This window comes from Neomonachus schauinslandi, chromosome 11, assembly GCF_002201575.2.
Source record: "Neomonachus schauinslandi chromosome 11, ASM220157v2, whole genome shotgun sequence".
NCBI lineage: Eukaryota > Metazoa > Chordata > Mammalia > Carnivora > Phocidae > Neomonachus > Neomonachus schauinslandi.
The window spans coordinates 6,911,072-6,935,879 of NC_058413.1; the positions used below are offsets into that span (position 1 = coordinate 6,911,072).

The 24,808-nt window shown below is 61.4% G+C and overlaps 2 protein-coding genes across 5 annotated transcripts in view; one reads left to right on the forward strand and one right to left on the reverse strand.

Annotated features, from left to right (window-relative positions):
• LTBP3 (latent transforming growth factor beta binding protein 3) lies at positions 1-17,647 on the forward strand. Of its 2 annotated transcripts, XM_021685540.2 has the most exons (28): positions 1-370; positions 3,452-3,781; positions 3,921-4,123; positions 4,301-4,406; positions 4,624-4,716; positions 4,892-5,014; positions 5,518-5,676; positions 5,763-5,948; positions 6,499-6,515; positions 6,590-6,662; positions 6,816-6,914; positions 8,766-8,891; positions 8,989-9,120; positions 9,236-9,364; positions 9,595-9,717; positions 9,977-10,099; positions 12,834-12,956; positions 13,250-13,369; positions 14,215-14,343; positions 14,605-14,772; positions 15,168-15,251; positions 15,545-15,673; positions 15,778-15,915; positions 16,019-16,159; positions 16,321-16,482; positions 16,568-16,648; positions 16,755-16,886; positions 17,011-17,647. In XM_021685540.2, exons 1-28 carry the CDS (start codon positions 55-57, stop codon positions 17,160-17,162), a joined length of 3,897 nt encoding a protein of 1,298 aa, XP_021541215.1. In that variant the 5' UTR covers positions 1-54; the 3' UTR covers positions 17,163-17,647. The 2 variants fall into 2 exon arrangements, with proteins under 2 accessions (XP_021541215.1, XP_021541216.1); XM_021685541.2 differs by lacking the exon at positions 16,019-16,159.
• SCYL1 (SCY1 like pseudokinase 1) overlaps positions 17,472-24,808 on the reverse strand; it is an 11,856-nt gene continuing 4,519 nt past the window's right edge. Inside the window, exons 8-18 of one of the 3 annotated variants that reach the window (XM_021685544.2) lie at positions 23,858-23,965; positions 22,976-23,089; positions 20,855-21,010; positions 20,125-20,313; positions 19,931-20,006; positions 19,479-19,643; positions 19,095-19,237; positions 18,364-18,435; positions 18,060-18,272; positions 17,917-17,971; positions 17,472-17,790 (exon numbers count right to left, since the gene is read on the reverse strand). In XM_021685544.2, coding sequence (XP_021541219.1) covers positions 17,666-17,790; positions 17,917-17,971; positions 18,060-18,272; positions 18,364-18,435; positions 19,095-19,237; positions 19,479-19,643; positions 19,931-20,006; positions 20,125-20,313; positions 20,855-21,010; positions 22,976-23,089; positions 23,858-23,965 — 1,416 coding nt within the window. In that variant the 3' untranslated portion in view covers positions 17,472-17,665. Of the gene's footprint in view, positions 17,791-17,916; positions 17,972-18,059; positions 18,273-18,354; positions 18,436-19,094; positions 19,238-19,478; positions 19,644-19,930; positions 20,007-20,124; positions 20,314-20,854; positions 21,011-22,975; positions 23,090-23,857; positions 23,966-24,808 lie in introns of all 3 variants that reach the window. The other 2 variants (XM_044919691.1, XM_044919689.1) reach the window with 2 other exon arrangements.

Consider the following 24,808-nt stretch of genomic DNA (forward strand, 5'->3'; position numbering starts at 1 on the left):
CGCCGCGACCATAGCCCCGGCCCGGGCGCGCCCCCCCGGGTCCTGCGGCCCCGGATGCCCGGGCCCCGCGGGGCTGCTGGCGGCCTGGCCCCTGAGATGCGCGGGGCGGGGGCGGCGGGGCTGCTGGCGCTGCTGCTGCTGCTGGGCCCGGGCGGCGGGGCCGAGGGGGGGCCGGCGGGCGAGCGGGGCGCCGGCGGGGGCGGGGCGCTGGCCCGCGAGCGCTTCAAGGTGGTCTTTGCGCCGGTGATCTGCAAGCGGACCTGTCTCAAGGGCCAGTGTCGGGACAGTTGTCAGCAGGGCTCCAACATGACGCTCATCGGAGAGAATGGCCACAGCACCGACACGCTCACGGGCTCCGGCTTCCGCGTGGGTGAGGGCCAGGGGGCACGGGCCGGGGGAGCGGGAAGGCCGGCGCCCCCACAAATGCGGGAGCCGGGGCGGAGCAGGGTATATGACACTGGGGGGCCGGGGGTGCAGAAAGCGGAGCTCTGGGGGCCTGGAGCCCCAGGGACAACGAGGCGCTTGGGAGGCTGGAGTCCTGGGGCCAGAGTCCGAGGGGCTGCATGGACCAGGACTTCACCGCTTGGGGTTAGCGTTAAGGCCTGAGGTGTGGGGTCATGCTGGGCTCCCGGATGACACAGGCCTCTGGGAAGGCGCTGGGTTCTGAGAGGGAGTCAGGGTCAGCGCACAGGGGCTTTTGAGGGATGTGAGCTGGGGCCAGGAGGTCGCAGAGAAGGGGTAAATATTCCCCTAAGAAACGGATTTGCTGGAAGAAACAGGAAAAGTCCTTTCAAAATGTCTACAGCAGGGCCTGCCAGGGGTAGACACCTGCATGCTCTGGGAGGAACCAAGGCCAGGGCTGGGGGTCAAGAGGTTAGATATTGGCAAGGTCTCGGAGGGAAGAGGTGCTGAGGCCTAAAGAGTGGAGTGCAGGCCTGGAGGTGGGGGCTGGTTTGGGTCCTCAGTCCCTCTTTTGCCTGCTGTCCCATCTGTGCCTTCCCCATAAGCTCTCAAGAGCTCTGCCTCAGAGTCTCCCCTCCCCAACAAGCCCTCATGACTCCCCAGCTCCACTTGGAGTCTACGCCTTCCCCAGCATCTCTCTTCAAAGGGCCAGGCCTGGGGCTCGGCTCACCTCCCACCAGGGCCCTGTGGGCCAGGCTGGGGGAGGTGTCCCAGCAGTAATTACCCTCCTGGAGAGGGTAATTAGGCTGGGCCCAGGATGGCACCAGCAAAACGGCCCCTCTTACACATTGCTATACTCACATACCGACTCACAGACCCAAGGAACCCCACTAATATGGTTCACAGTTCTCCTGAGGTGTGTGTGTGTGTGTGTGTGTGTGTGTGTGTGTGCGCGCGCGCGCTTGTGTGCATGCATAGGCTTTAGAGTGACACTCTGTGATTAATTACATGTTTCTTTGTGTTGTCTTGGGTGCATGTCTCCAGTCACTATGGGAGTGTTTCTGTGAGCTTGTGTTGGTGCCAGAATGAATGTGTGTTTGTGTGTGTGCGTGTGTGTGAGAGAGAGAGAGCGAGAGAGAAAGAGAGAGAGACAAGATGACCGTGCATGTGAGTGTATGTGGGCCCAGCCTCCCAGACCCCCGGCCATCCTGCCCAGGCTGCTGTCTCCATCCGTGCTGCCCACATCCCCCAGGCTTGGTGCCCAGGCCACAGTGGGCGGGTGTCATTGAGAGGTCACCCTCACCACTATGGGTGACTCACTGGGAGGCAGGAAGGAGAGGATCCTGCCTCCCCCAGCCCAGGACACACCCCTCCTGCCCTGAGAGTCCTGGCAGGATGAACTCGGCTGGGACGCTCTTAGCCAGGCTCTGATGGCCATGGGTGTGGGTTGTCCCTCTGAGGCCCTGCAGGTGTCCAGAAGAGCATCACCCCCACCTTTCCATTCTGGGAAGTGAGGGCAGCCATGGGGCAGGCAGGAGAGGGGCTGGGTCTGGTGTGTGAGCTCAGGGCCCCAAGGCTGGATGTGGGATGTGACTGCGTGTTACAGAAAGACATAGGTCCCAGCCTCTCAGTCACTCCTTCATTTATCCCCCCTGAACCTCCTCTGGGACCCAGAGCTGAGGCAGACCCAGCCCCTCCACAGCACCCTGTTACAGTGTGGGAGACAGACATAAATATAACCAAGTCAAGTGCCAGGCAGAGCTGGGCAGAGGGTGATAACTCGGGAGAGGGAACAGAGGTGGGGGGGGGCGGTGGTGAGGAAAGGCTCCCTTCCTGGAGGAGAAGCTGAGGCTGGAAGGATAATATTTGAATATGTAGAGGTGGGGGGACAGGGCCCTGAAGGGAAGGAAATGGCATGAATAAAACCATGGAGGCAGGAGATGTGATACATTTGTAGGAGGAGGGAGAGGAGTCCTAGGGTGTGGCATGCGTGTGGAAAGAGCAGAGGGGGATCGGCTTATAGAAGGTTCATTCTGGGCCATGGAGAGCCTTAAATGTTTGGGCAAGGAAGCAAGCAGTGAGCAGGGGTGTGACATGCCAGGGATTTGCCTGAGGCGGATTTCTCTGGGGGTACTGGGCTGTGGACAGGCAGGAGAGAGGCAGGAAGCCAGCAAGGAGAATGGGTGGCAAGGCTCAAGGCACAGGAGGGGCAGAGGGCATGGGGAGGAGGGGAGATGGATTCATGAGGCTGTACAGAGGCCGGAACTGGGTAGAGTGGGAGCAGGAGAGATGGAGTCTCTGAGGCTCAGTAGAATGACCTAGGCAGTCAGGGATTTCCCAGTGGTAGTCCAAGGTGGGAGTGGGAGTGGGGGAAGCAGGATGCGGATCTCCCCAGGGTCGATGTGCCCAAGAGAGGTCCCAGAGAGGTAGAAGCTAGAGATGTGGGCATCGCTGATAGTGTGAGGTGTGGGCCCTGGGATGGCAAGACAAAGGGGGGCGGGGGAGCTCAGAGAGGGCTGAGGTTTGAATGGGGGAGAATTTAGAAGAGAGGAAGTGCCAGATAAAGATCACATTCCCAGGAAAGTTTGGAGGGGAAAGCCAGAGGAGAAAACGGCTGTTCGGCCACCACCACCACCACCACCACCATCATCATCATCATCATCATCATCATCATCTGATACTACTTATTAAACACCCTCCTGGGCCAGGCACTGTGCTAACTATCTGAACAGGCATTACCTCATTTAATAGACACAACAAACATCCCTACAGATGAGAACACTGAGGCACAGGGAGGGCGAGAAGGTGCTCAGGACCACACAGCTGGCACATGGCCTCCTAGCTAGGATTTAACCAGGACTTAAGACCCCAGAAGCCAACATGGGTAGAAGGATGTTGGGGGACCTAGAGAGCAGTTTCTGGGGGTTCCAAAACCCAGCTTCCCAGGGAGGACAGAGTCCGTGGGTAGCAAGGAAGTAAGGAGGAGGGGAAAGAGACAGGATGTGGGTGAGGGACTGGGCCTGGTCCCTGATCCACCTCCCCTCCTCAGTGGTGTGCCCTCTGCCCTGCATGAACGGTGGCCAGTGCTCCTCCCGAAACCAGTGCCTGTGTCCCCCGGACTTCACCGGTCGCTTCTGCCAGGTGCCCGCTGGAGGAGCTGGTGGGGGCGCCGGCGGCTCAGGCCCTGGGCTGGGCCGGGCCGGGGCCCTGTCCACAGGCGCGCTGCCGCCCCTGGCTCCAGAGAGCGAGTCTGTGGCCAGCAAGCACGCCATCTACGCGGTCCAGGTGATCGCGGATCCGCCCGGGCCTGGGGAGGGGCCCCCTGCCCAGCATGCAGCCTTCCTGGTGCCCCTCGGGCCGGGACAGATCTCAGCGGAAGGTACCGGACCACCGGGCGGGACTCGGGGAGGCCGAAGTGGGCGGACACTAGGGTGGCGGGACCTCGAGGAGCCCCGCCCACCCCGCACGACAACCTCTGGTCCCGGGCAGCCCTGAAGCCACCGTGCCCCGCCCCCCAGTGCAGGCCCCGCCCCCCGTGGTGAACGTGCGCGTCCACCATCCGCCCGAGGCCTCTGTCCAAGTGCACCGCATCGAGGGGCCGAATGCCGAGGGCCCCGCCCCCTCGCAGCACCTGCTGCCGCACCCCAAGCCCCAGCACCCCCGGCCACCCACCCAGAAGCCCCTGGGCCGCTGCTTCCAGGATACACTGCCCAAGCAGCCCGTGAGTGAATCCACAGTCCAGCTGGACCGGCCCTTGGGTCTCAGGGCTGCCCTGTTCCCACTCAACGCGGATTGCCCCAAACGGGGGTCCCTGGGCTGACAGGGGGAGGTGAAGGCCCCGAGGAGGGAGGCCGGGTGGGGCTGGGCGCCCTGTGACCCCTGTCCCAACTTTGCCTAGTGCGGCAGCAATCCCCTCCCGGGCCTCACCAAGCAGGAGGACTGCTGCGGGAGCATCGGCACCGCCTGGGGCCAGAGCAAGTGCCATAAGTGCCCCCAGCTGCAGTGTGAGTGCCGGGGCTCAGGGAGGCCCGCCACCGCACGGTGGACCCACGCCCACCTCTTCCTCCCCTGCAGGGGGAGGGCGCAATCGGTGCAGCCTGAGCCTCTCCCTGCCCACCAAATTCCCCTCAGCCTCCCGCTCTGCTCCTCCGCAGCGCCCTCCTTTCCCTCTCTGCAGGACCCCCCAGTGTCCTCCCCTGCCACGCTCTCCTCTCTCTGCAGACACAGGGGTGCAGAAACCAGGACCTGTCCGTGGGGAGGTGGGCGCTGACTGCCCCCAGGGCTACAAGAGACTCAACAGCACCCACTGCCAGGGTATGGCCAGCCAGGAGATTCTGTGGGCTGGAGGGACAAGCCCGTTGCCACTGGGGGAGGCCCCAAGGTGGGTGAGGGAGGAGGCGGGGCTGGGGCAGGACCCTGAGGTTCTTGGAGCAGCTGGCTGTCACCCTGTGGCCGCACACTACAGGGATCACACTCCCGCTTACTGCAGACATCAACGAGTGCGCGATGCCGGGCGTGTGTCGCCATGGGGATTGCCTCAACAACCCGGGCTCCTATCGCTGCGTCTGCCCACCTGGCCATAGCTTGGGCCCCTCCCGAACGCAGTGCATTGGTGAGAATGGGGGGCTCAGGTCCCTGGGAGGTCACAAGGCATGGTCAGGAGAGGTAAGGCTCCAAGGAGCAAGGATCAGAGGTCACAGAAGTCAGAGTGGGGTCAAGGGTTGACTGCAGGAGGAGTAAGGCCCAGAGCGGATAGGATCAGGGATCAGGGGGGTCAGGAGTCACATGGGATCTGGTTGGAGGTCACACGGGGTCAGGGACTATATAGAGTGAGGGTCGTATGAGATCATGGGCTTGATGGGTAGGAGGAACAAAGTCTAGAACATCCAGAATCAGGGGTCAGCGGGGCCAGTGGTCACAGAGATTTCAGGGGTCACATGAGGCCAGAGAAACACAGGTTCAGGAATCACATGAACTCAGGGTTGTGTGAGGTCAGAGGCCACATGAGGATCAAGAGTTGTCTGAGCCAGAGAGGCGAGGCCTGGAGCAGCTGGGAAGACGGACATGGGCAGTGTTCAAGCCCAGATGTCCATGCCCGGCCCCGGCCCCCCGCAGCGGACAAGCCAGAGGAGAAGAGCCTGTGTTTCCGCCTGGTGAGCCCTGAACACCAGTGCCAGCACCCACTGACCACGCGCCTCAGCCGCCAGCTCTGCTGCTGCAGTGTGGGCAAGGCCTGGGGCGCCAGGTGCCAGCGCTGTCCCGCCGATGGCACTGGTGAGCCTGGGGTGCGTGGGGCTGAGGGGCCGTCTATGTGCCTGTCCCGGAAACACTCACTTCTCTGCCCCTTGCTCTGGCCGCAGCTGCCTTCAAGGAGATCTGTCCAGCTGGGAAGGGGTACCACATCCTCACTTCCCACCAGACACTCACCATTCAGGGCGAAAGTGACTTTTCCCTTTTCCTGCACCCGGACGGGCCACCCAAGCCCCAGCAGCCCCCGGAGAGCCCCAGCCGGGCGCCGCCACCTGAGGACACCGAGGAAGAGCGAGGTCTGGCCTGACCCTTTCCATTCCCTGACAAATGCGGAACGCCTACACCTGGCCCCTTGACTCCTGATCCACAGATATGACCTCAGAGTCTAACCCCTAACTCCCAATCCTTGACCTAACCACGGACCCCCAGAGCTGGCCCTCTCATCCCTAACCAAGGTTGTAACCCCAGGATTTGTCCCCTGATCAACAGGATCTGACCATCTGTTGCCCTCCAGATCTTTTCCTCTGACCCTGGAACCCCTTTGATTTCCAGACTAGGTCATTGATCCAGCCCAAATGCTGTCCTTAGATCTGACCTTCTGACTCCTGATCCAAGGATTTTGACCCTAGCTATAACCTCCTAAGCCTTGCTCTATAACCCAAGGACCTTGACCAACCATTGTGCCCTATACCTGTTCCCCTGACCCCAGGATCTAACTCTTGACCCTTGACCCAAGACATGATTGTTGAACTCTCAGAGACCCTGACCACAAATACCAACTGCCCATCCCAGTCTTAACTCCCTTCTCCCAGCCCTGCACTAATGCCCCATCTTCTTCCCTTTTAGGGGTGAGCACGGACTCAGTGAGTATGAGAGCCCAGGTGGGAGGAGCAGGGAAGCGAAGGCGACAGTGGGCTCATGCTGCTGTCACTCACAGCCAGTGATCGAGGAGCAGTCAGCTCAGCAGAGCCACCCGATCGCCACCACGTCTCCCGCCAGGCCCTACCCGGGTGAGCTGGGCACTGCAGGGACCAGTCCTCAAGGGCTGTCACTGGGGGTGGGGTGGTGGACAGCCACACCATCAGGGGATAGTGAAGCTGGGCCTGCCTGGAGAGGGGTGGCTCTCCCATCCCCCACACCCCCTGTCGGGTATCTGCCTACAGAGTTGATCTCCCGGCCCTCGCCACCCACTGTGCGCTGGTTCCTGCCGGATCTGCCCCCATCCCGCAGTGCGGTGGAGATCGCTCCTACTCAGGTCACAGGTAAGACCTGCCCGCCTAGGCCATGACCCAGAGAAGCCACGTCCCTGGCTTAATTTTACTCCTCCCTTACCCACCCCCCTGCAATCATTCCTGAGCACTAGCACTTATTTGGGGCTTACTGGGTGCCAGGTCCTGGGCTGGGCTCTGGGGAAGCCATCATGTGCAGCAGAGACCCCATTCTGCCCTCAAGTGATCTGGGTATTGTGGTGCCCCACCCAGTCTGAAGGCACTTATTCATTCATTCATTCATTCAACAAATATTTATTAAGCACCTACTATGTGCCAGGCACCGTTTAGGTGCTGGGGATAAGTGGTAAACAAAAGCCAGAACTTCTCTGTTCTTGCAGAGTAAACAGACAACAGATAGATCAGTGACTAAAAACCTAGTATGTCTCATAAATGCCATGCAAAAATAAATCAGAGAAGGAAAGAAGTCTGGGGGGTTGTGATAATATGTAGGGGGGCAACGAGAGAAGGCTTTCTGGGCCGGGCTTTAGAGAGTGTTAGAAATGAACAAGAAGTGCAGGAGGAAGGGGAGTGCAGGTTGGGAAAAGGGACATTCCAAGTGAAGCTCAGGCAAAGGGCACATGAAACACTGGTGGAGGAGGGAAAACCACACACAGACCAGTGTTTTTGAACCCAGGGAGGGCCGACGCACAGAGCCTTGTTAGGAGGCTTGGGTTTGATCCCAAAGGCTGTGGGAAGTGTCTGCAGGGTTTGGGCCATCATGATAATTGCTAGCTACGGCTGAGCAACTGCCTTGTGCCAGGCACTGACTGAAGGGTTTTATGTACTAAGTATCATTTAACCTTTTCATACTGTGAAAGTGGGTACACTTAGCTTCATCGTTCAGTAGCTTGCCCCCCCCACCGCCGTCACACATCGGAGCCAGATTCTAGTCCGTGTCTGTGTGGACTACAAGGGAGCCACCAGCCTGATTGAAATCTAGGAGGCTAGATGTGCCCTGGGGCTGAGGGCCCAGGGGGAAGGTGGCTATCCTGGAGGCCTGTCCAGGCTAGAACAACGGGGACAGCCCTGGGGGCTGTGGGAGTGTGGGGGAAGAGGCACCTGGGGAGGCTTCTCAGAGGAGGGGTTGTTAGTTAAGGAGGTCTAGGGAGAGGTACTCTCGGCGAAAAGAGCAGCCTGCCCTGTGTGTTTAGGGTGGGGCAGAGCTCCGGATCAATCCTGGGCTGCAGGTGGGGGAAGGGGGGGGGCCTGAAGGAGGGAGCGGTGGGAGGTGGGAGTTCAGGACTGGTGACAAAGAGAGTAAAGGGGGTTTCTGGATCTGACCACTTATACACAACCAGGGGGCAGGCAGATGCCCAGGAAATAAATGAGCTCCTGCCTGCCTTGGGAGGGGGAGGAAATCAGCCTTCTGGAATGGGGGACCCGGGTCCCTGAGGCGAGGATGTTGGGGTCACTGGGCTAGAGGATAGGGGAGGGGAGTGACTAAGGCTGCAGGGTTTTAAATACTGAGGTGATTGGAGGGGGGTGTCTCAGAGCCCATTGGGTAGGGGGTATTGGGATGACTGAGGGGCCCTGAGGGGAGGTGATGGAGTTTGGGGTGACTGGAGACAGAGCATAGTGAGTAGGAATAGAATTATCAGGGATTGAGTTGAGCATAGGGATGGGACCTGAGGTCGCTATCTGGGGTCGCGACGTTGGGGTTATCTGGGATTGAGGTGTAGGACATCCTAGGATCGGAGTATGAGTGTACAGGGACCCCATGGTGTGACCAGGCTCAGGTATCTGGGTCATTAAAAATGGGGCATCGAGGCCCGCCCGGGGAACGTGGCAGAAAGTGAGTGCTCCCTGCTGAGGCCCCTGCTCGACCACCTCCCCACCCCCCAGAGACAGACGAGTGTCGTCTGAACCAGAACATCTGTGGCCACGGAGAGTGCGTCCCGGGCCCCTCGGACTACTCCTGCCATTGCAATCCGGGCTACCGGTCGCACCCGCAGCACCGCTACTGCGTGGGTGAGCGCGGGCGGCCGGGTGGGTGGCCCGGGGGCGGCCTTGGGTCCCAACGCCCCTTGACGTCTCCCCCCCTCCCGCCCCCGCGCGCCCTTCTCAGACGTGAACGAGTGCGAGGCGGAGCCATGCGGCGCGGGCAGGGGCGTCTGCATGAACACGGGCGGCTCGTACAACTGCCACTGCCACCGCGGCTACCGCCTGCACGTCGGCGCGGGGGGGCGCTCGTGCGTGGGTGAGCGCGGCCTGCCCGGCGCGGGGGGCTGGGCTGGGGGTCTTCCCTCGGGATCGCCGCGTAACCGCCTCCGCCGCCCCCGGCGCCCCCCTCGCGCTCCCTTCCTCCCGCTCAGACCTGAACGAGTGCGCCAAGCCCCACCTGTGCGGCGACGGCGGCTTCTGCCTCAACTTCCCGGGCCACTACAAGTGCAACTGCTACCCCGGCTACCGGCTCAAAGCCTCACGACCGCCCGTGTGCGAAGGTGGGGGAGACCCCATCCAGGCCGACAGGGGGTCCTCAGCCGTTCTCGACCTGGGCTGGGGGCAGGGGCCCCGGACTCTGGGCCTTTCAGAGGTTGGGCTGCGGGAGCCCAGGGGGCCGGGTTCGCCTTGTCGATCTGCAAGGGAAGGAGGCCCTGCGGAGGGCACTGAGCGCCTGGCCCGCCACCTTGTCCCCAAATGGATCTCCCTCCCTCTCCCCCCACCCGCGCAGACATCGACGAGTGCCGGGACCCTAGCTCCTGCCCAGATGGCAAATGCGAGAACAAACCCGGGAGCTTCAAGTGCATTGCCTGTCAGCCCGGCTACCGCAGCCAGGGAGGCGGGGCCTGCCGCGGTGAGAGCGGGCCCTGAGTCCCGGATTGGTGGTGGTGGTGGTGGGGGGGGGTGTTCGACGGCAAATGGGCGGGGCCCGTGCGGGAGTTCTCCCCGCGACCCGGCAGTTTCGGGGTCCGGTTAGGGCAGGGGCGGGGCTGATGGCGGTGAGAGGCGCCTGGCAGGTGGGGCCTCCCCCATCCTGGGCGGAGAAGACCCCCACCTCGGCACAGTGCCGGGTCCAGTGGGGCGGCTACCGAGGCGAGTCTTCGCCGCCGCAGACGTGAACGAGTGTGCCGAGGGCAGCCCCTGCTCGCCGGGCTGGTGCGAGAACCTCCCAGGCTCCTTCCGCTGCACGTGCGCCCAGGGCTACGCGCCTGCGCCGGATGGCCGCAGCTGCCAGGGTGAGCCCCAGCCCTCCCCCCAACGCTCCCGCACCCACTCACGCGTGGGAGCTGGGGACCGAGTCACGCCGTCTGTCCCACGGTGGGCAGGAGATAGCTACTTCACCCTCTAGGTCACTGACCCATTCACTCATTTTCTCAGCGAACCTGGCCGAGGAAAGGGCCACCAGGACTTCTATGTAGGAAGGGTCTTAGGGAGGCAAGGCTTGAAACTGCTTTTGCAAAGCACGTTACTTAAATTTAAAGGGGAAACAAAGACCTAGAAGAACGGGCAGGGGCGCTGGTAGTCCTACTGTTCTGCTTATGCACCAAGAGGCGGGCTGGGGCTGGGATTCAGAGAAACTGAGGAACTTTACACACAGACTGGAGAGCGCAGGGCTGTGGGCCTGGCTGGAATGTGGGTGCAGGGCTGGGAGGAGGGGAGGCCTGAATTGTCTTAAAGGACCAGCAGGAATTAGCCAAGCAAAGAAAGCATCAGCGGACTCAGAGGTGAAAACAGCTCAGGCTGTGCTGAAAATTGTAAGATGTAAGCAGAGGGTGGGGGCTGAGGCTGGCTGGTGAGGGGCAGGGCCCACCTCCTGAGAGGCCCCCTGAGCCCTGCCCAGGAGGTCGAGCTTCATCCTGACGGTGTTATGAGGCACCTGAAGCATTTTAAGGGGAAAGGTGACAAGATTCACCATTTGCTTTGGAAAGTTTCCCGCTGCTGAGTGTGGAGAGTAGCCGGAGGTCTGCTGGAGACTCAGGGCACAGATGGTGGCCATGATGGGAGTCGTGACCTCAGGACGGCCATGGGATGATGTGATATTAGAGAAATGTTAAAGCACATTACCTGGGCTTATTAACTGGATGTCCAGGTGAGAGAGCGGGGAGCGAGGGACCCTCCAGGTTTCTGGCTTGGGTGACTCTGTGGGTGGTGCTCTTCCCTGAGATAGGGTCTCCGGGGGGGGGGGGTGCAGATTGGAGAAGGAAGACACCAAGTTTCATGCTGGACAAGTTGAGTGGGTGTCCCTATGGGCCTGGGCCTCTGGGCTGAAGATGCCAGCAGAGGGTGGGCCATACAGATTGGAAGTCTTGGGCCAGACACCACCCCCCCCCGGAACTGTAGACTGCGGGGGGCTGTGGAGCCTTGGGGTGCGCCTGCTCAGCCAAGGAGGGGGGGTCCAGTGAGGGGAGCCTCAGCAGAGCCTTGTGGGCAATGCCACATCAGCGGAACGTAGGGGAATAGGAGAGGGAGATGGGGGAGGAGGGATGGAAGAAGGCCCAGGGAGTCCCAGCTGAGAAACCAGGGAGAGGCTTCCAGGGCAGAAGAGGATGAGCCAAATGTAACCGAGAGGTTCTTCAAAAGAAAGAACTGAGTGGTGAGATGAGAAAGTCCCTGGTGACCTTGGTAGGATGGCTTCTGTGGCATGAGGGGCCAGGAGATGCGGGCAGCAGGTGAGGAAGAGTGAGACATGGGGCTACCAGAATGGGGTTTAGGGTTGTAGGCTGAAGAGGTGCCAGGAAAGTGGGCGAGGGGATGACAAGGGCAGCTGGGGAAGGAGCCATGGACAGAAGGGACATCTCTCGCCCTAACGGATGTAATGATTTTCAGGAGGTTAAAGATTACCCTTAATTTTCTCAATGAGCAGTGAAGGGCCTGAGTCCAGTAGGGGACTTGCAATGACCAGTAGAGGGTTGGGACTGCCCAAGGGCATGGGAGCTGCCCAGGGGCTTTCCAGAAGTCCAGCCGGGGGAGGAGGGGCAGGGTGGCGCCAGCCACGCTGAGGATCGCATGGGGCCTGAGGCCAGAGGGAGTGGCTGTGGCCCAGGGTGCTCAGGCTGGCGGGTGCCAGCATCCCATTCAGCATCCAGGATCTGGAGGCCCAGAGGCAGGCATGGCCTCCCAGACCAGTGCGGAGGAGGGAGAGGTGTTCGGGAGCCCCTGAAGAGAAGATGGGATAGGGGACTTGAGAGCAGAGGTAGTGGGAAGGAAGCAGCATCTGAGATGCCCAAAGTGGGGCAGATCCCAGCCCCTCGTCCTGACAGTGAGTGGCTGCCACTGAAGTGAAGGTCACAGAAACTGATCAAGGGTGTAAGGTCAGAGGCTGCGCCTGGCTGACCAAATGGATGCTGAAAAGTCCTAGTGCGGGGAGCAAGGCAGAGGAAGGGAGACTAGGGAGGTGAGTGCTGACAGCAGGGGAGAAGGTGGAGGCTGGCATGTGGGCTGGCGCACCTCAGAGGCACAGCGTGGCCTGGAAGGGTCTGACGCGTGGCCAAGAACCAGCTTCTGCCAGAAAGGACTGCGGAGAAGCACGCTCTCAGGGGAAGGCCGAGTTCCTTTACTGCACAAGCAGAAGACATTATTCTGCGAGCGGGACAAAGACAGAGAGGAGCTTATTTACGTGGGAAGAAAGGGAGCCATGGCAGGTGGGGGAGGGATGAGGGCAGCTGGGACAAGGGAGACCAGGGCAGGATACGAAGGGGGGATGGGGAGGGTGCCCTCGTTTGGTGAGGAGGGATGAGGCTGGGGGGGCTTGAGCTCTTTGGAATCAGATGTGGCCCAGGGTCCCTGGCAGCGCCTGGCCTGCTCCCCAGGGCACGGTGTGCCCCGCGGAGGAGGGTGGGGGGCCTGTGCTTCCCTTAAGCTCCACTGGTCTCGGCTCTGGTGCCCCAAGCCGTAGGCGCGAGTGGGAAAGGGTGGCCGAGGCCTGAGGCCATCCCACGCCGGCCCTCTGACGCCCCTCGTGCCCCTCAGATGTGGATGAGTGTGAGGCTGGCGATGTGTGTGACAATGGCATTTGCACCAACACGCCGGGCTCCTTCCAGTGTCAGTGCCTCTCTGGCCACCATCTGTCAAGAGACCGGAGCCGATGCGAGGGTAAGCGGGGCAGAGAGCTGGGAGTTCACCTGTTCTCCCTACCCCAGGACTTCCACCGCCCCGGCTCCACACCAGGCCAGAGGGAGTGGCTGTGGCCCAGGGTGCTCAGGCTGGCGGGTGCCAGCATCCCATTCAGCATCCAGGATCTGGAGGACTTTCAGATCTACAGGGGGCTACCCCCTGTCCAGCCCCCTTCCAGATCCCAGATTGGGCCTGCGGTACTGGGCCTGAGCCAGGACTCTGGGGGAAGCCAGTTCAGCCCCTGAGAGTCCCCACTCTTTGCTCCCCTGCAGACATTGATGAGTGTGACTTCCCCGCAGCCTGCATTGGGGGTGACTGCATCAACACCAATGGCTCCTACCAATGTCTCTGTCCCCAGGGGCATCGGCTGGTAGGCGGCAGGAAGTGCCAAGGTATGGGGGCATTGGCTGAGAGTTCCTGAGGAGGGCTGGCAGGGAATGGCAGTAATGTAGACACGCTGTAGATCTGTCTTTGCATCCATCCGTCCATCCACACATTCACTCCCCCTTCAACTCCTTCACCTAAAATAGCAACAGTAATAATGCAAGTATGTGCCAGCTCACGCTTACGCGCGGTAGCCAGCAGGAGTTTACTGAGAACCTCCTATTTACCAGCTTCTATACTATGTGCCAGGTACGGAGCAACGACCCAGGGCCCCCACTAGGGGAGGCTGACGTGAATTGATTCTTACCGTTCACGGTGCCAAAAGAGGTCTGGATGAGTGACTAATTGGCAATGGAGAGGCGACAACTGAATTGGAACTTGGAGCATAAAGATGGTCCCCTAACACATAAATAAGGTCCCCGTGCAGAGAGAAGCACGCGTGGTATTCCAGGCCCAAAGAACAGGGTGTACAAAGCACAGAGATCTGGGAGGAGTTAGTTGTGTTTTTAGGGGAGAGGGCCCTGAACATAGAGTTGGGGGTGCCGGTGTTTAGAGTAAAGGATGAAACTGAAAGATGTCAGGAGGCCAAACCGAAAGTCCTCAGATGCGGGGCCGAGAGTCGGGACTCCCTGTGTCGCCAGTGATAGCTGTGGCGGGGCTTAGGAAGAGAGTGAATGTGCACACCTCTACCCACGTGCACGGACAGACCCGAGTGGACTTCCTGTTGCGTGTACTTTGAGATCAAAATGGATGTTTGGGTTCTGAACTTGTGTGAGTCCCTGGAGGCACACCCGCAGGGAAGGAGGGGCTGGTTTCCTTGGAGCAACTCTTCTGCTTCCCTCGGTGGCCACAGACATAGACGAATGCAGCCAGGACCCTGGCCTGTGCCTTCCCCACGGGGCCTGTGAGAACCTGCAGGGCTCCTACGCTTGCGTCTGCGATGAGGGCTTCACGCCCACCCAGGACCAGCACGGCTGTGAGGGTGAGTGCCCTCTAGCTCCTCCTCGGACGAGGACTTCCCTGAGCTGCAGCGGGGGTTCAGAGATGGATGCGGGTCCCACCCTCTGGAATCTGGGGAACTGGGAGAGAGATCCGTTTTGCCTGAGAGTCCGGTGGGGCTGGACCTTGCAGGAGGGCCCTGAAGGCCACGTTGAGGGTGGGGCTTGGCTCTGACCCGCAGGCTGAGGGGAGCCAGGTTGGTGGGGAGCGTGCAGGACCCTGAGCTGCCCTCCACTCCCCTCAGAGGTGGAGCAGCCCCACCACAAGAAGGAGTGCTACCTTAACTTCGACGACACGGTGTTCTGCGACAGTGTACTGGCCACCAACGTCACCCAGCAAGAGTGCTGCTGCTCCCTGGGGGCTGGCTGGGGAGACCACTGCGAGATCTATCCCTGCCCAGTCTACAGCTCAGGTCAGGAGTCTGTTTCTTCATTTTGCTTTTTAATTTTGTTTTTCTTTTTTTTTAAGATTTTATTTATTTATTTGACAGAGAGAGACACAGCGAGAGAGGGATCACAAGCAGGGGGAGTGGGAGAGGGAGAAGCAGGCTTCCCCGTGGAGCAGGGAGCCCGATGTGGGGCTCAATCCCAGGATCTTGGGATCATGACCTGAGCTGAAGGCAGATGCTTAAGGACTGAGCCACCCAGGCGCCCCTCAGTTTCTTCATTTTGGAAACGTACTGGGGGAAAGGGCCCCTCCCGGGTCGGTGGGAAATGAGGCGGAGAGCTCCCGACCTGAGCCCAACGGCTAGTGCGCACGCGCTCAGTCCTGCCTCCTTTCTTCCCCACGGCCGCTCTCTCCCCGCAGCTGAGTTCCACAGTCTCTGCCCAGACGGAAAGGGCTACACCCAAGACAACAACATTGTCAACTACGGCATCCCAGCCCACCGTGGTAAGCCCCAACACGGCTCCGCCCACCGGGCACGCCCCGCTCCGCCCACCGAGGTTTGGACCGCCCCGATCCCGCCCGTGCTCGCTAGGTCGGTAGCGAGCCCTGGGGTAAGCCCCGCCCACACCTTCAGCGTCTGCCCCGCCCCTATCACGCTTACGTCAGCGCCCGGAAAAGCCTTCTCCCACTGAGTTTGCTCTGCTCCCGCGGTAAGCCCCGCCCACACTTCCCTGGCTGCGCGCCTGAGCGTCCTGCAGGTAAAGGCCACCGGGCGCCCACGGCTTGTCACTCCGCAGACATCGACGAGTGCATCTTGTTCGGGGCGGAGATCTGCAAGGAGGGCAAGTGCGTGAATACGCAGCCGGGCTACGAGTGCTACTGCAAGCAAGGCTTCTACTACGACGGGAACCTACTGGAGTGCGTGGGTGAGCGCAGAAGGTCCCAGTGGCCGTGGGACAGCGGCCGGGAGACACGCACAACCACCCGCCTTCGGGCCGGTTCCCTCCACTCGTGCTTTTCCTCCCCGCAGACGTGGACGAGTGCCTGGACGAGTCCAACTGCCGGAACGGAGTGTGCGAGAACACGCGCGGCGGCTACCGCTGCGCCTGCACGCCCCCGGCCGAGTACAGCCCGGCCCAGCGCCAGTGTCTGAGCCCGGAGGAGATGGGTGAGGCCCGGGCCTGCTGGCTGGGGAAACGGGGGGGGGGGGGGAAGAGGGGACCGGGCCGAGCTGTGACCGCCACCCCCACACATGCCCTCGCTACCCGTAGACGTAGACGAGTGCCAGGACCCGGCAGCCTGCCGCCCTGGTCGCTGCGTCAACCTGCCGGGCTCCTACCGCTGCGAGTGCCGCCCGCCCTGGGTGCCCGGGCCCTCCGGCCGCGATTGCCAGCTCCCGGAGAGCCCAGCCGGTGAGGGCGAGAGTTGTGCTGGGCCGATTCCAGGGCGCGGTCCGCTGTGTGGAGCCCCGGGGTCGCGGCCCCTCCCCCCCGCGAGGGTGGGTGGGAACCGGGGGCCGATTGTCCCCTGCCCCCTTCGGGCCGCTCGCTGATGGCCTGGTCTCGCTCCGCAGAGCGTGCCCCGGAGCGGCGGGACGTGTGCTGGGCCCAGCGTGGAGAAGATGGCATGTGCGCGGGCCCCCTGACCGGGCCAACCCTCACCTTCGACGACTGCTGCTGTCGCCAGGGCCGCGGTTGGGGAGCCCAGTGCCGCCCCTGCCCACCGCGCAGCGCCGGTGAGCCAAGCCGCCGGGGGCCCACGGGCGGTTGGGGCGGGAGCCTGGGTGCATCCACGTCGCTCACCGCCCCCGTCCCTCCCAGGGTCCCAGTGCCCGACGTCGCAGAGTGAAAGCAATTCCTTCTGGGACGCGAGCCCCCTGCTGTTGGGGAAGCCCCCTCGAGGTGAGTGTAGCGGGAGGACACGGCAGCGGGGGTCCCTGGCCATCCGCCGGCCGGCCGCAGGGGGTGGAGGTGGCGGCTGAGGTCCGCATTCTCCCCGCCCGCGCAGAGGAGGACAGCTCAGAGGAGGATTCGGACGAGTGCCGCTGCGTGAGCGGCCGCTGCGTGCCCCGGCCCGGCGGCGCCGTGTGCGAGTGTCCGGGCGGCTTCCAGCTCGACGCGTCTCGGGCACGCTGCGTGGGTGAGCCGGGGGCGGGGTGGGGGGGGACCGCACGGGCCGCGGGGGCGGGGGGGGGTGCACACGCTACGGGGGCTGCGTGCTGTGGCGCCCTGGCGAAGCCCGCACCTGTGGCCCCCACCTCCAGACATCGACGAGTGCCGAGAGCTGAACCAGCGCGGGCTGCTGTGCAAGAGCGAGCGCTGCGTGAACACGAGCGGCTCCTTCCGCTGCGTCTGCAAAGCTGGCTTCGCTCGCAGCCGCCCGCACGGGGCCTGCGTGCCCCAGCGCCGCCGCTGACGCGGGGGCCCGGACCTCAGCCATCCGCCAGGGCTTTCCGCCTGACCCCCCGGGCGAGCTCAGCCCCCATCACCTGCCCCGACTCAGGGCTCGGACCCGGGGACTCTCCAGGGCCCTCAGAGAGTTTCGAGTTTCGAGGGCGGCCGTAGCAGCGCTGCCCAGTTCACAGGCGGAGATCGGGTCTCGGGCACTGGTGGCCTTCCTCCCAGGGGGCATTTCCTGGAAACTGATAAATCAGATCGTGCCTCTTTACTCTCGGCTTTCGAAGCAAGTTGATGTTCATGTCTGTGGCGGGCGTGGACTCCACAGGGCAGCGCCAGACCCAAGCCTCCCGGGAGGGGCTGCACTGAGCCCAGCACAGGGGTGTGAAATAGAATTTATTGTGGCTCTGATTATGTACACGTGAGATGTGCCTGGCCGGACTGGCCGGGCTGGCATGGTTTGTACAATAAATACATCCGCGGGGCCCGCTCTCCGCGGCTACGAGCGCCCAGTCCGGCAGTTCAGTCCAGCTTGCGGGTTCCCAGCTTCATGGGGCCCTTGGCCGCCTTCTTCTCGGCGCGTTTGGCCTCCATCTCCCGCCGACGCTCCTCGCGCTTCTTCCGGGCCAGCTCGGCCTTCCCTTGCCCTGGGAGCAGGAGGAGGAGGAGGTGGGCTGAGGGCTTCAGAAGCACAGGGGGCTCGGCTGCCCGGCCCGCACCTGCCCCAGGGTCAACAGCCCTAGCCGGTTGGCCCTCCGAGGGGAAGCACTTACGGCTCTCCGTCTCCAGACCCTCCCAGTTGTCATCGCCCCATGAATCCCGTCTCAGCTGAAAGGGAAGTGTGGCTGGAGTGGGGACGGACTTCCAGCTGAAGTCCAGCCCAGTCTGTACCCTTGCCCGGACGGGTGCCACGTACCTGGGCGCCAGCCTCCCGTCGTGCAGACAGGGCAGCAAAGGGATCACCTTTGTCACCAGGCTCCGGGCCACCCCAGTTATACTCGCTGGCCAGCCGTGTGCCCTCAGGGGGCGGCTCTGGGGGACTTGGCTCCTGCCAGCCCTGCTCCCATGAGCCCTCAGCTTCCCAGCTGCTCCCGTCTGACTCCGGGGATTTGGTGGCCAGGTTGCTGGTCTGCAGAAGGTGGGGAGGCAGTGCCAGATGGAGTAAGGGTGGGGAACTGGCCCCACCCCCCATAGAAACACCCGTGTCCCACCCTGCTTACCTGCCCAGCACGGCTAGCCTGGCCCCCAGGACTCCAGTCTTCCTGCTGCGCCAACACAGATTCGGCCTCCTGCTGCAGGGTGGGAAGGAGAGGGCGGCCACAGACACTCCAGCCCCCACCCAAAGGGCAAGCAAGCCTGCCCACCCCTTCCCAGCCACAGGCTCCACCCTTTCTCCTTTTGCATTCCATCTCCTTTGCTCCTCAAGCCTTGTTTCCCATCTCTGGAGTGGACCTGCCATCACTCCTCTGAGGCTGGGGAATAAGATCTAGCTCGTCCACACCCCTCCCCACAGCCCCAGGCCAGAGACTGCTGTCAGCAGATGGGGATACTGGGCCCGAGGTCTGCCCCCATTCCCTTCAGGGTGGCCCCACTCCATCCTCAGCTCCCCCACCCCCCCCGGTAGGCCTGGAAATGGCCTCTCCTTGCTGACCACTGGAGCTAGTGGGGGAAGGATGGGGAGCAGAGGAGAATGAGGAAGACCAATGGGCTGTCCCCAAAAGGGCCCACCTGGACTTCCACTTCCAGCCCTGCTCCCCAGGAGCCCCAGGAGTTTAGTGGGTGTCAGCGGGCAGCTCTTCCCCACAAGGGCCACTCCATGACACCTGCTCACCAGGGGTGCTGTGCAGATGAGGACAGATGTGACTCCAGCCAGGGCTACCTGAGCTCCTTGAAGGCAGCCTATGACCTTTGAGCTGGAGTTGCCTACGGAGACCCCCTGAGCCCCACTCACCTCCAGGCTGCCCCAGTCTTCATCGTCCCATCTGTCGGCCGCACTGCTGTCCTCCGCTGTGTCTGTGCCCTCCTCCTGCGTCTCCCAGTGGCCTGGGCTTGCGGGTGTGGCAGGGACAGGGGTGGGGGCCGGGGCAGGGAGTCCTGAGGAGCAGAGGCTTACTGAGCCCCCGTACAGTGGGACCCAGGAAGGTCTCCAAACAGGGAGAGGTCGCTGGGGGAGGGGGGAAGGTGTAGGGAGAAGCCCGTGAGGGGACTAGACCCTGCCCTGCCCCCCGCCACATCCCCTACAGCCACCCCAGGGGAAGCCAGACAGGAACAGCTCCTGGGTGCCACCACCCCCAAGCCCTCTCGGTCACCGACGCGGCCACTCTGGGACACTCACCCTCGGGCGTGGGTCTCTGGGGGACGTTGGTCTCAGCCGGCGCGGCTGCTGGGTGTGCACGGATCAGCTTGGAGGTGAGCGAGGAGACTCCTGTCACAGCCCAGCCTGCCCAGCTGGCTGCACCTCCTCCCATCCCAGGGCTGGAGGCTGCGTGGACATCCTTCTCTGGGCAGTGACAGAAGACAGCAACAGGGACAGAGTCACCCCAGGCTCTCATGGGGAAGGCGACAGGAAGGCAGGAACTACCACAGAGCAACTGGTAGTGGCCCCCCTTCTCCAGGCCCTTGCTCCCCCGCCGGCGAGCTGGGGGCGATGGGGAGCAATGGTGTCAGGTCTGCTCCCTGCGGTTCTTCTAGCTTTCAGATCCTCCAGGGAGGGGGGAGGGGTGCCGTGACAGGTGACAGTCAAAGATGTGGTGGGAGGGAGAGGGACCATGAGTGTGAGCCACTCACCCACTTCAGCCAGCTGGGTGGGGTCCTCTGACACAGACTCCAGTTTGGACAGGAAGCTTCGAATGGCCTTGAAGGCCTGTGGGGTAGTAAAGGGGCAGAGCTGGGCCAGGGTCCCCGTGAGCCCGCCAGGCCAGCCAGGGCCCAGCCACCGCCCCGAGCCCCAGCTCCAGAGCCCGGGCCCGGCTGTGCCTCACCTGGTCTCGCACAGACTTCTCGGGGTCCACGGTGAGGCCACAGAGCACAGGCAGGATCTTGTGGGCACAGTCGTTCATCGAGTAGAGGTTGTGGGTGGCAGCGAAGCCCAGGACACCCGCCACCCGGGACGGTGCAAATGGGTCTTTAGTGGCCCGGCTGAAGGCGGAGGTGAGGACCCTGTGCCTGGTCTGGGGAGGGGCGGGGGAGAGGGCTCCTGAGTGCAAGCAAGGTCAGTCCTGGGACCCAGAACGCCAGACCTGCTTCCCAGAGCGGAGCCGTCCATGGGCCCCCCAACCCCACGTCGGAAAAATGTGAGCTAATCACTAACAAATGGGGAGACTTTTTGCTTAAAACTCGAGCTTGGCTTCTCCTCCCAGAGCAGTGGGTTCCTGCCGCCTCAGGACAGCGGGGGCTGGGGTCTGTGCCTCTCTCCCCACCCGTGCTGCTGACACCTTTCATTCATTCATTCATTCATTCATTCATTCATTCATTCATTCATTCATTCCTGCTAACCATCTGGGCACTGCAGGCATCTGCATTTACAAACCCTGGCCGAGGGAACGCACACGGGCCCCGGGGCCAAGCAGGCCTGGGTTCGGTTCCCAGATCCACCACCATCGGCCCGTCAGACGTTGGGGCTGGGAGGCTGACTGCACAAGGAGGCTGGCCCTGGAGGACGCTGCAGTCCGGAGGCAGGACAGAGGGCCCAGCATTGGGCCGGGCACTCACACTGGCACTGAGGTAGGAGCCGATCTTGCCCAGGCAGACCGTAGTGTTGCAGCGAATGGGGCCCTGCTCATCCTTGGCCTGCAGCCGCGCGAAGTGCTTCATCAGCTCCACGTTGAGGTTGGCCTCGTTCAGCTTCGGGGCCAGGAGCAGCATGGACTGCGGGGTGGGGGAGGGTGGAAACTGGGGGCCACGGCCAGCAAAGGGCCACATGGAGGAGTGGCCTCCTGGGAGGGTGTGGAGGCCAAGTAACACTGGGCTCTGACGGGACCCGCCAGGCTCTCCCAGAGCGACCTCCCAACCTGATCCTGACCCATACCCAGAACGCTGAGGAAGGGGACACTTCTCTGTCCCCTTGACCCCAAAACCTCTGAAGTTTCTTCACACTCCTGTCTCCCATCTTTCTCCTTCTGCCCTCTCTTGCGTGCACCCGACTCAGACTTCCACAGAAACACCTCCCACCACACTCTACCAACTGGCTCGAGTGGAGGTCACCAGGGACCTCCGTGTTGCTAAATCCATTGGCCAATTCTCCATCCAAACCAAATTTGATCCCTCAGCAGCTGTGACACCCCCAAGTTCTCCTTTCTCTTCGAGACTTCCATCTCTGGTCCTCCAGGACCCCGCCCTCTCCTGGTTCTCCTCTGACCTCGGAGGCTGCTCCTCCTCAGTCTCCTGGGGCCGAGATCTTACCGTTTGGACCCCCAGAGCTGCTCCCCGGGCCCCTTCTCTTGTACACTTCACCCCGTTTGTGGCTTTGAATGCCCTTATTAGTGGACAATGCCCAGGTGAGCACCTCCGGCCCAGGCTTCCTCCTTAAACTACACACACATATAACCAGTGGCCAAACAGACACCTGCACCTGCCTAACAGACGTGGCCAAGAGCAGACCGACCTCTTCCTGCAAAACTGCCTCTCCCAGTCTTCTCAGTAAATGGCAACTTAATTTTCCAGTTGCCCAGGCCAGAAACCTCAGACCCATACTTGGCTCCACAACCACCCATCGGCACATACCCTCTGCCCCACCTTTGGAACCTGGCCCCATCTATCTACCTGCCCCTACCATTCAGATCTGGGCCCCCATGACCTCTCAGACTCCACCTCTCTGCACCATGTCCCTTCAGCCACGCTAAACTTCTTGCAGCTACTTCTCCACTCCAGGTACGTGCTGGCCTCAAGATCACTGCAAATATTCCTTCTGCAGGGAACAATTTCCTCCCCATCTCCCCGTAGCCCAATCCCTTGCCTCCTTTCCTTAAGTGACACCTCCTTTAGCAAAGTCTTCCCTGATTGCTGTTTTTAAAACGGCAAACCCTTCTCTTCACACTCTGTGACTTTTTTTTTTTTTTAAGGGAAGAGCTTTCTTTTTTTAAAAAAGATTTTATTTATTTGACAGAAGGAGAGAGACAGCCAGAGAGGGAACACAAGCAGGGGGAGCGGGAGAGGGAGAAGCAGGCCTCCCGCGGAGCAGGGAGCCCGATGCGGGGCTCGATCCCAGGACCCTGAGATCATGACCTGAGGGGAAGGCAGACGCTTAAGGACCGAGCCACCCAGGCACCCCCCACTCTGTGACTTTGTGACTTTCTAACATATCTTTTTTTTAAGATTTTATTTATTTTAGAAAGAGAGCGGTCACACGTGCATGTGAGCAGGGGGAGGAGCAGAGGGAGAGGGAGAAGCAGACTCCACGCTGAGCGCAGAGCCCCACGTGGGGCTTAATCTCAGGACTCTGAGATCATGGCCTGAGCCGAGATAAGGAGTCAGACAGTCAACCTACTGAGCCACACAGGTGCCCCCTAACATATCTTTTCTAATTCTGTTTCCTGTCTGGCAAGCCCACTCTCCGTCACCTCAGAAAGCAGCTCCATGAGACACCCTGCATCCCAGCATGGGCCACAGGGCTGGGCACTGAGAGATCCTCAGCCAGTGTCTGCTGCGTGGAGGATACAGGCCATGCCCATCCTGCTCCCCCACCAGCTGCTGAGCTGCACCCGGAGCCTGGACCTACATGCAGGATGGTGCCTGCCCCTCCCTTAACCTGCTCAGACACACAGACCCAAACCAAGGCCTCTGTGTCCTCGTGTGAGCCCCCCACCAAGCCTTGGAAAACCAGAGCACACCTACCTTGACTGTCTGCTCTCGGATGGCAGGGTTGGTGTCCAGGAAGCCGTGTACAACATGGGGAAAGATCTGCATGTTGACTGTTGGCTCATCCAGGTACTGGATAAACTGTTCCATCTGTGGCCCAGTAGGTGTGAGAACATAGTCAGCCCCTCCTTGCCTGACCACGGCCACCAGCCCATTTCGTGGCTTGGTTATTCCCCCTACACAGGCACTGGACAACCAAGTGAGTCTCCTGAGCCCTCCACCTCGCATCTGGCCTTTCTCTAGTCTTAGGACGTTGCGGAGTGATGGGGAGAGGCCAGGAAGGTGCTGGAAAGAACCAAGGACTGGGAGCTGGAGGGTCTGGCCTCTGGTCCTGCACCACACCCCTTCTTAGAGCCTCCACTGCCTCTTCTGTAAAAGGGGTTATCACCCCCACCCAGAAAGTGGCATGGAGAGGGCTCGCATGTTTGGCAGTTGGAGAGGGAATGATACCTGGGAGTCTCTAGGACTTCCTGGCTCATAAGAGGCCCCCACCCTCAACCCTATAGATCATGTCTGATGCTCCCAACTGCCCTGGCATTGGCAGGAGAGACACTATCCCCACTCATTAAATGACTCAAGTGACCAAGCCAAGAGATTGGGTTGCAGGGGGAAGGCCTGCTGCAGTCTGGGCAGGCGGTGCCTTCCCAAAGCTACCAATGAGCCCTGTGATGGTCTCGATTTCCTAAGAGCCTAACCTTACCAGTCCCTCACCTGTGTGTGTTTGGGGAAAAATTCCGGGGTGCCAGGGCAGGGGCTCCGGCCACCTGCCTGGGGCTGGAGGTGAGGCAGGGGTCTCCCCAGCAGCCAAGGCAGGGTCTGGGTGGGGTAGAGGGCACAGGGTCTAACCACAGCCCCTACCTGCTGCAGGAGGCGGATGCGCATGGCCCGGTCAGTGGATGAGAACATCTTGACCACAACAGGGATGATCTTCTGCTGATATTCCTCAGCATTGAGAAACTTGCCCACCTTCAGGAAAGAGCAGGAACAGGGGGTTCAGCTACCTCCACAGAAGTGGGGTGACTTTACTGGGCTCATTTACTTTCCTTGGGCTCCCTGCTGATTTCCCAGGGTGGGGATGGGGTGATGGTGGAGGGAGTCAGGCACTTCTCCAGCAGCCCCTCTGCCCGTACTCCATCTCAGGCAGCCCTGCCCTTAACCTTTCTGGGTCAAGGCAGCCTCTTAGGACGCTGATGAAAGGTCTACACCCCTCCGTCTAATCAGGCACCAATACATTACACGGACAGACATGCACACAGAATTCTAACTATAATTCTGTAATTTCTGGAGATTCCCAGCCATACAGGATTTGCTTGCTGTCTTCCCCCTTCAGGGAAAAGTGTTCTCCCAGGGTGGACAGAGTGGGGAACGGCAGGTGCCCAAGTAAGGGTGGGCTGGGGTCTGAGGAAGGTGGAGAGGATCCAGCCCCTAGAAGTCAAAAGAATAGAGTGCCAAGTCGTCAGGATGGGGGATGAAAAGTGGGGTGGTGAGCAGGTGATCTCCTGGGCCTTGGAAACCGGGGTGCACAAGTCAGACCAAGGTTGCTATTTTGGGGAAATGGAAGAAGGTCTATAGGCTCTGAAGTAAGGGGTCGTTGGAAAAAGAATTTTAGAGGCACAGGGTTTCCTCTCCCCAAAGACAAGAAGTCCCCACAGCCTCCCTGACAGCTGATCAGGTGGCCTGGAGAGCTGAACCAGCGGGATATCAGCAGCAAGCTCAAGCGTGCGTGCGCGTGCGCGCGTGGGTCTGCCTAACCAGGCTGTCCCTCCCCCAGAGCCTTCTCCTTTGCCAGTCAGACCCACCCAGCTGGTG

Coding starts and splice junctions, on each gene's coding strand:
- LTBP3 (XM_021685540.2), top strand. CDS start 55: ATGCCCGGGCCCCGCGGGGCTGCTGGCGGCCTGGCCCCTGAGATGCGC. Junction 6,663..6,815: donor TCCCGCCAGGCCCTACCCGG/GTGAGCTGGGCA, acceptor ATCTGCCTACAG/AGTTGATCTCCCGGCCCTCG. Junction 16,649..16,754: donor GTTGGGGAAGCCCCCTCGAG/GTGAGTGTAGCG, acceptor CCGCCCGCGCAG/AGGAGGACAGCTCAGAGGAG.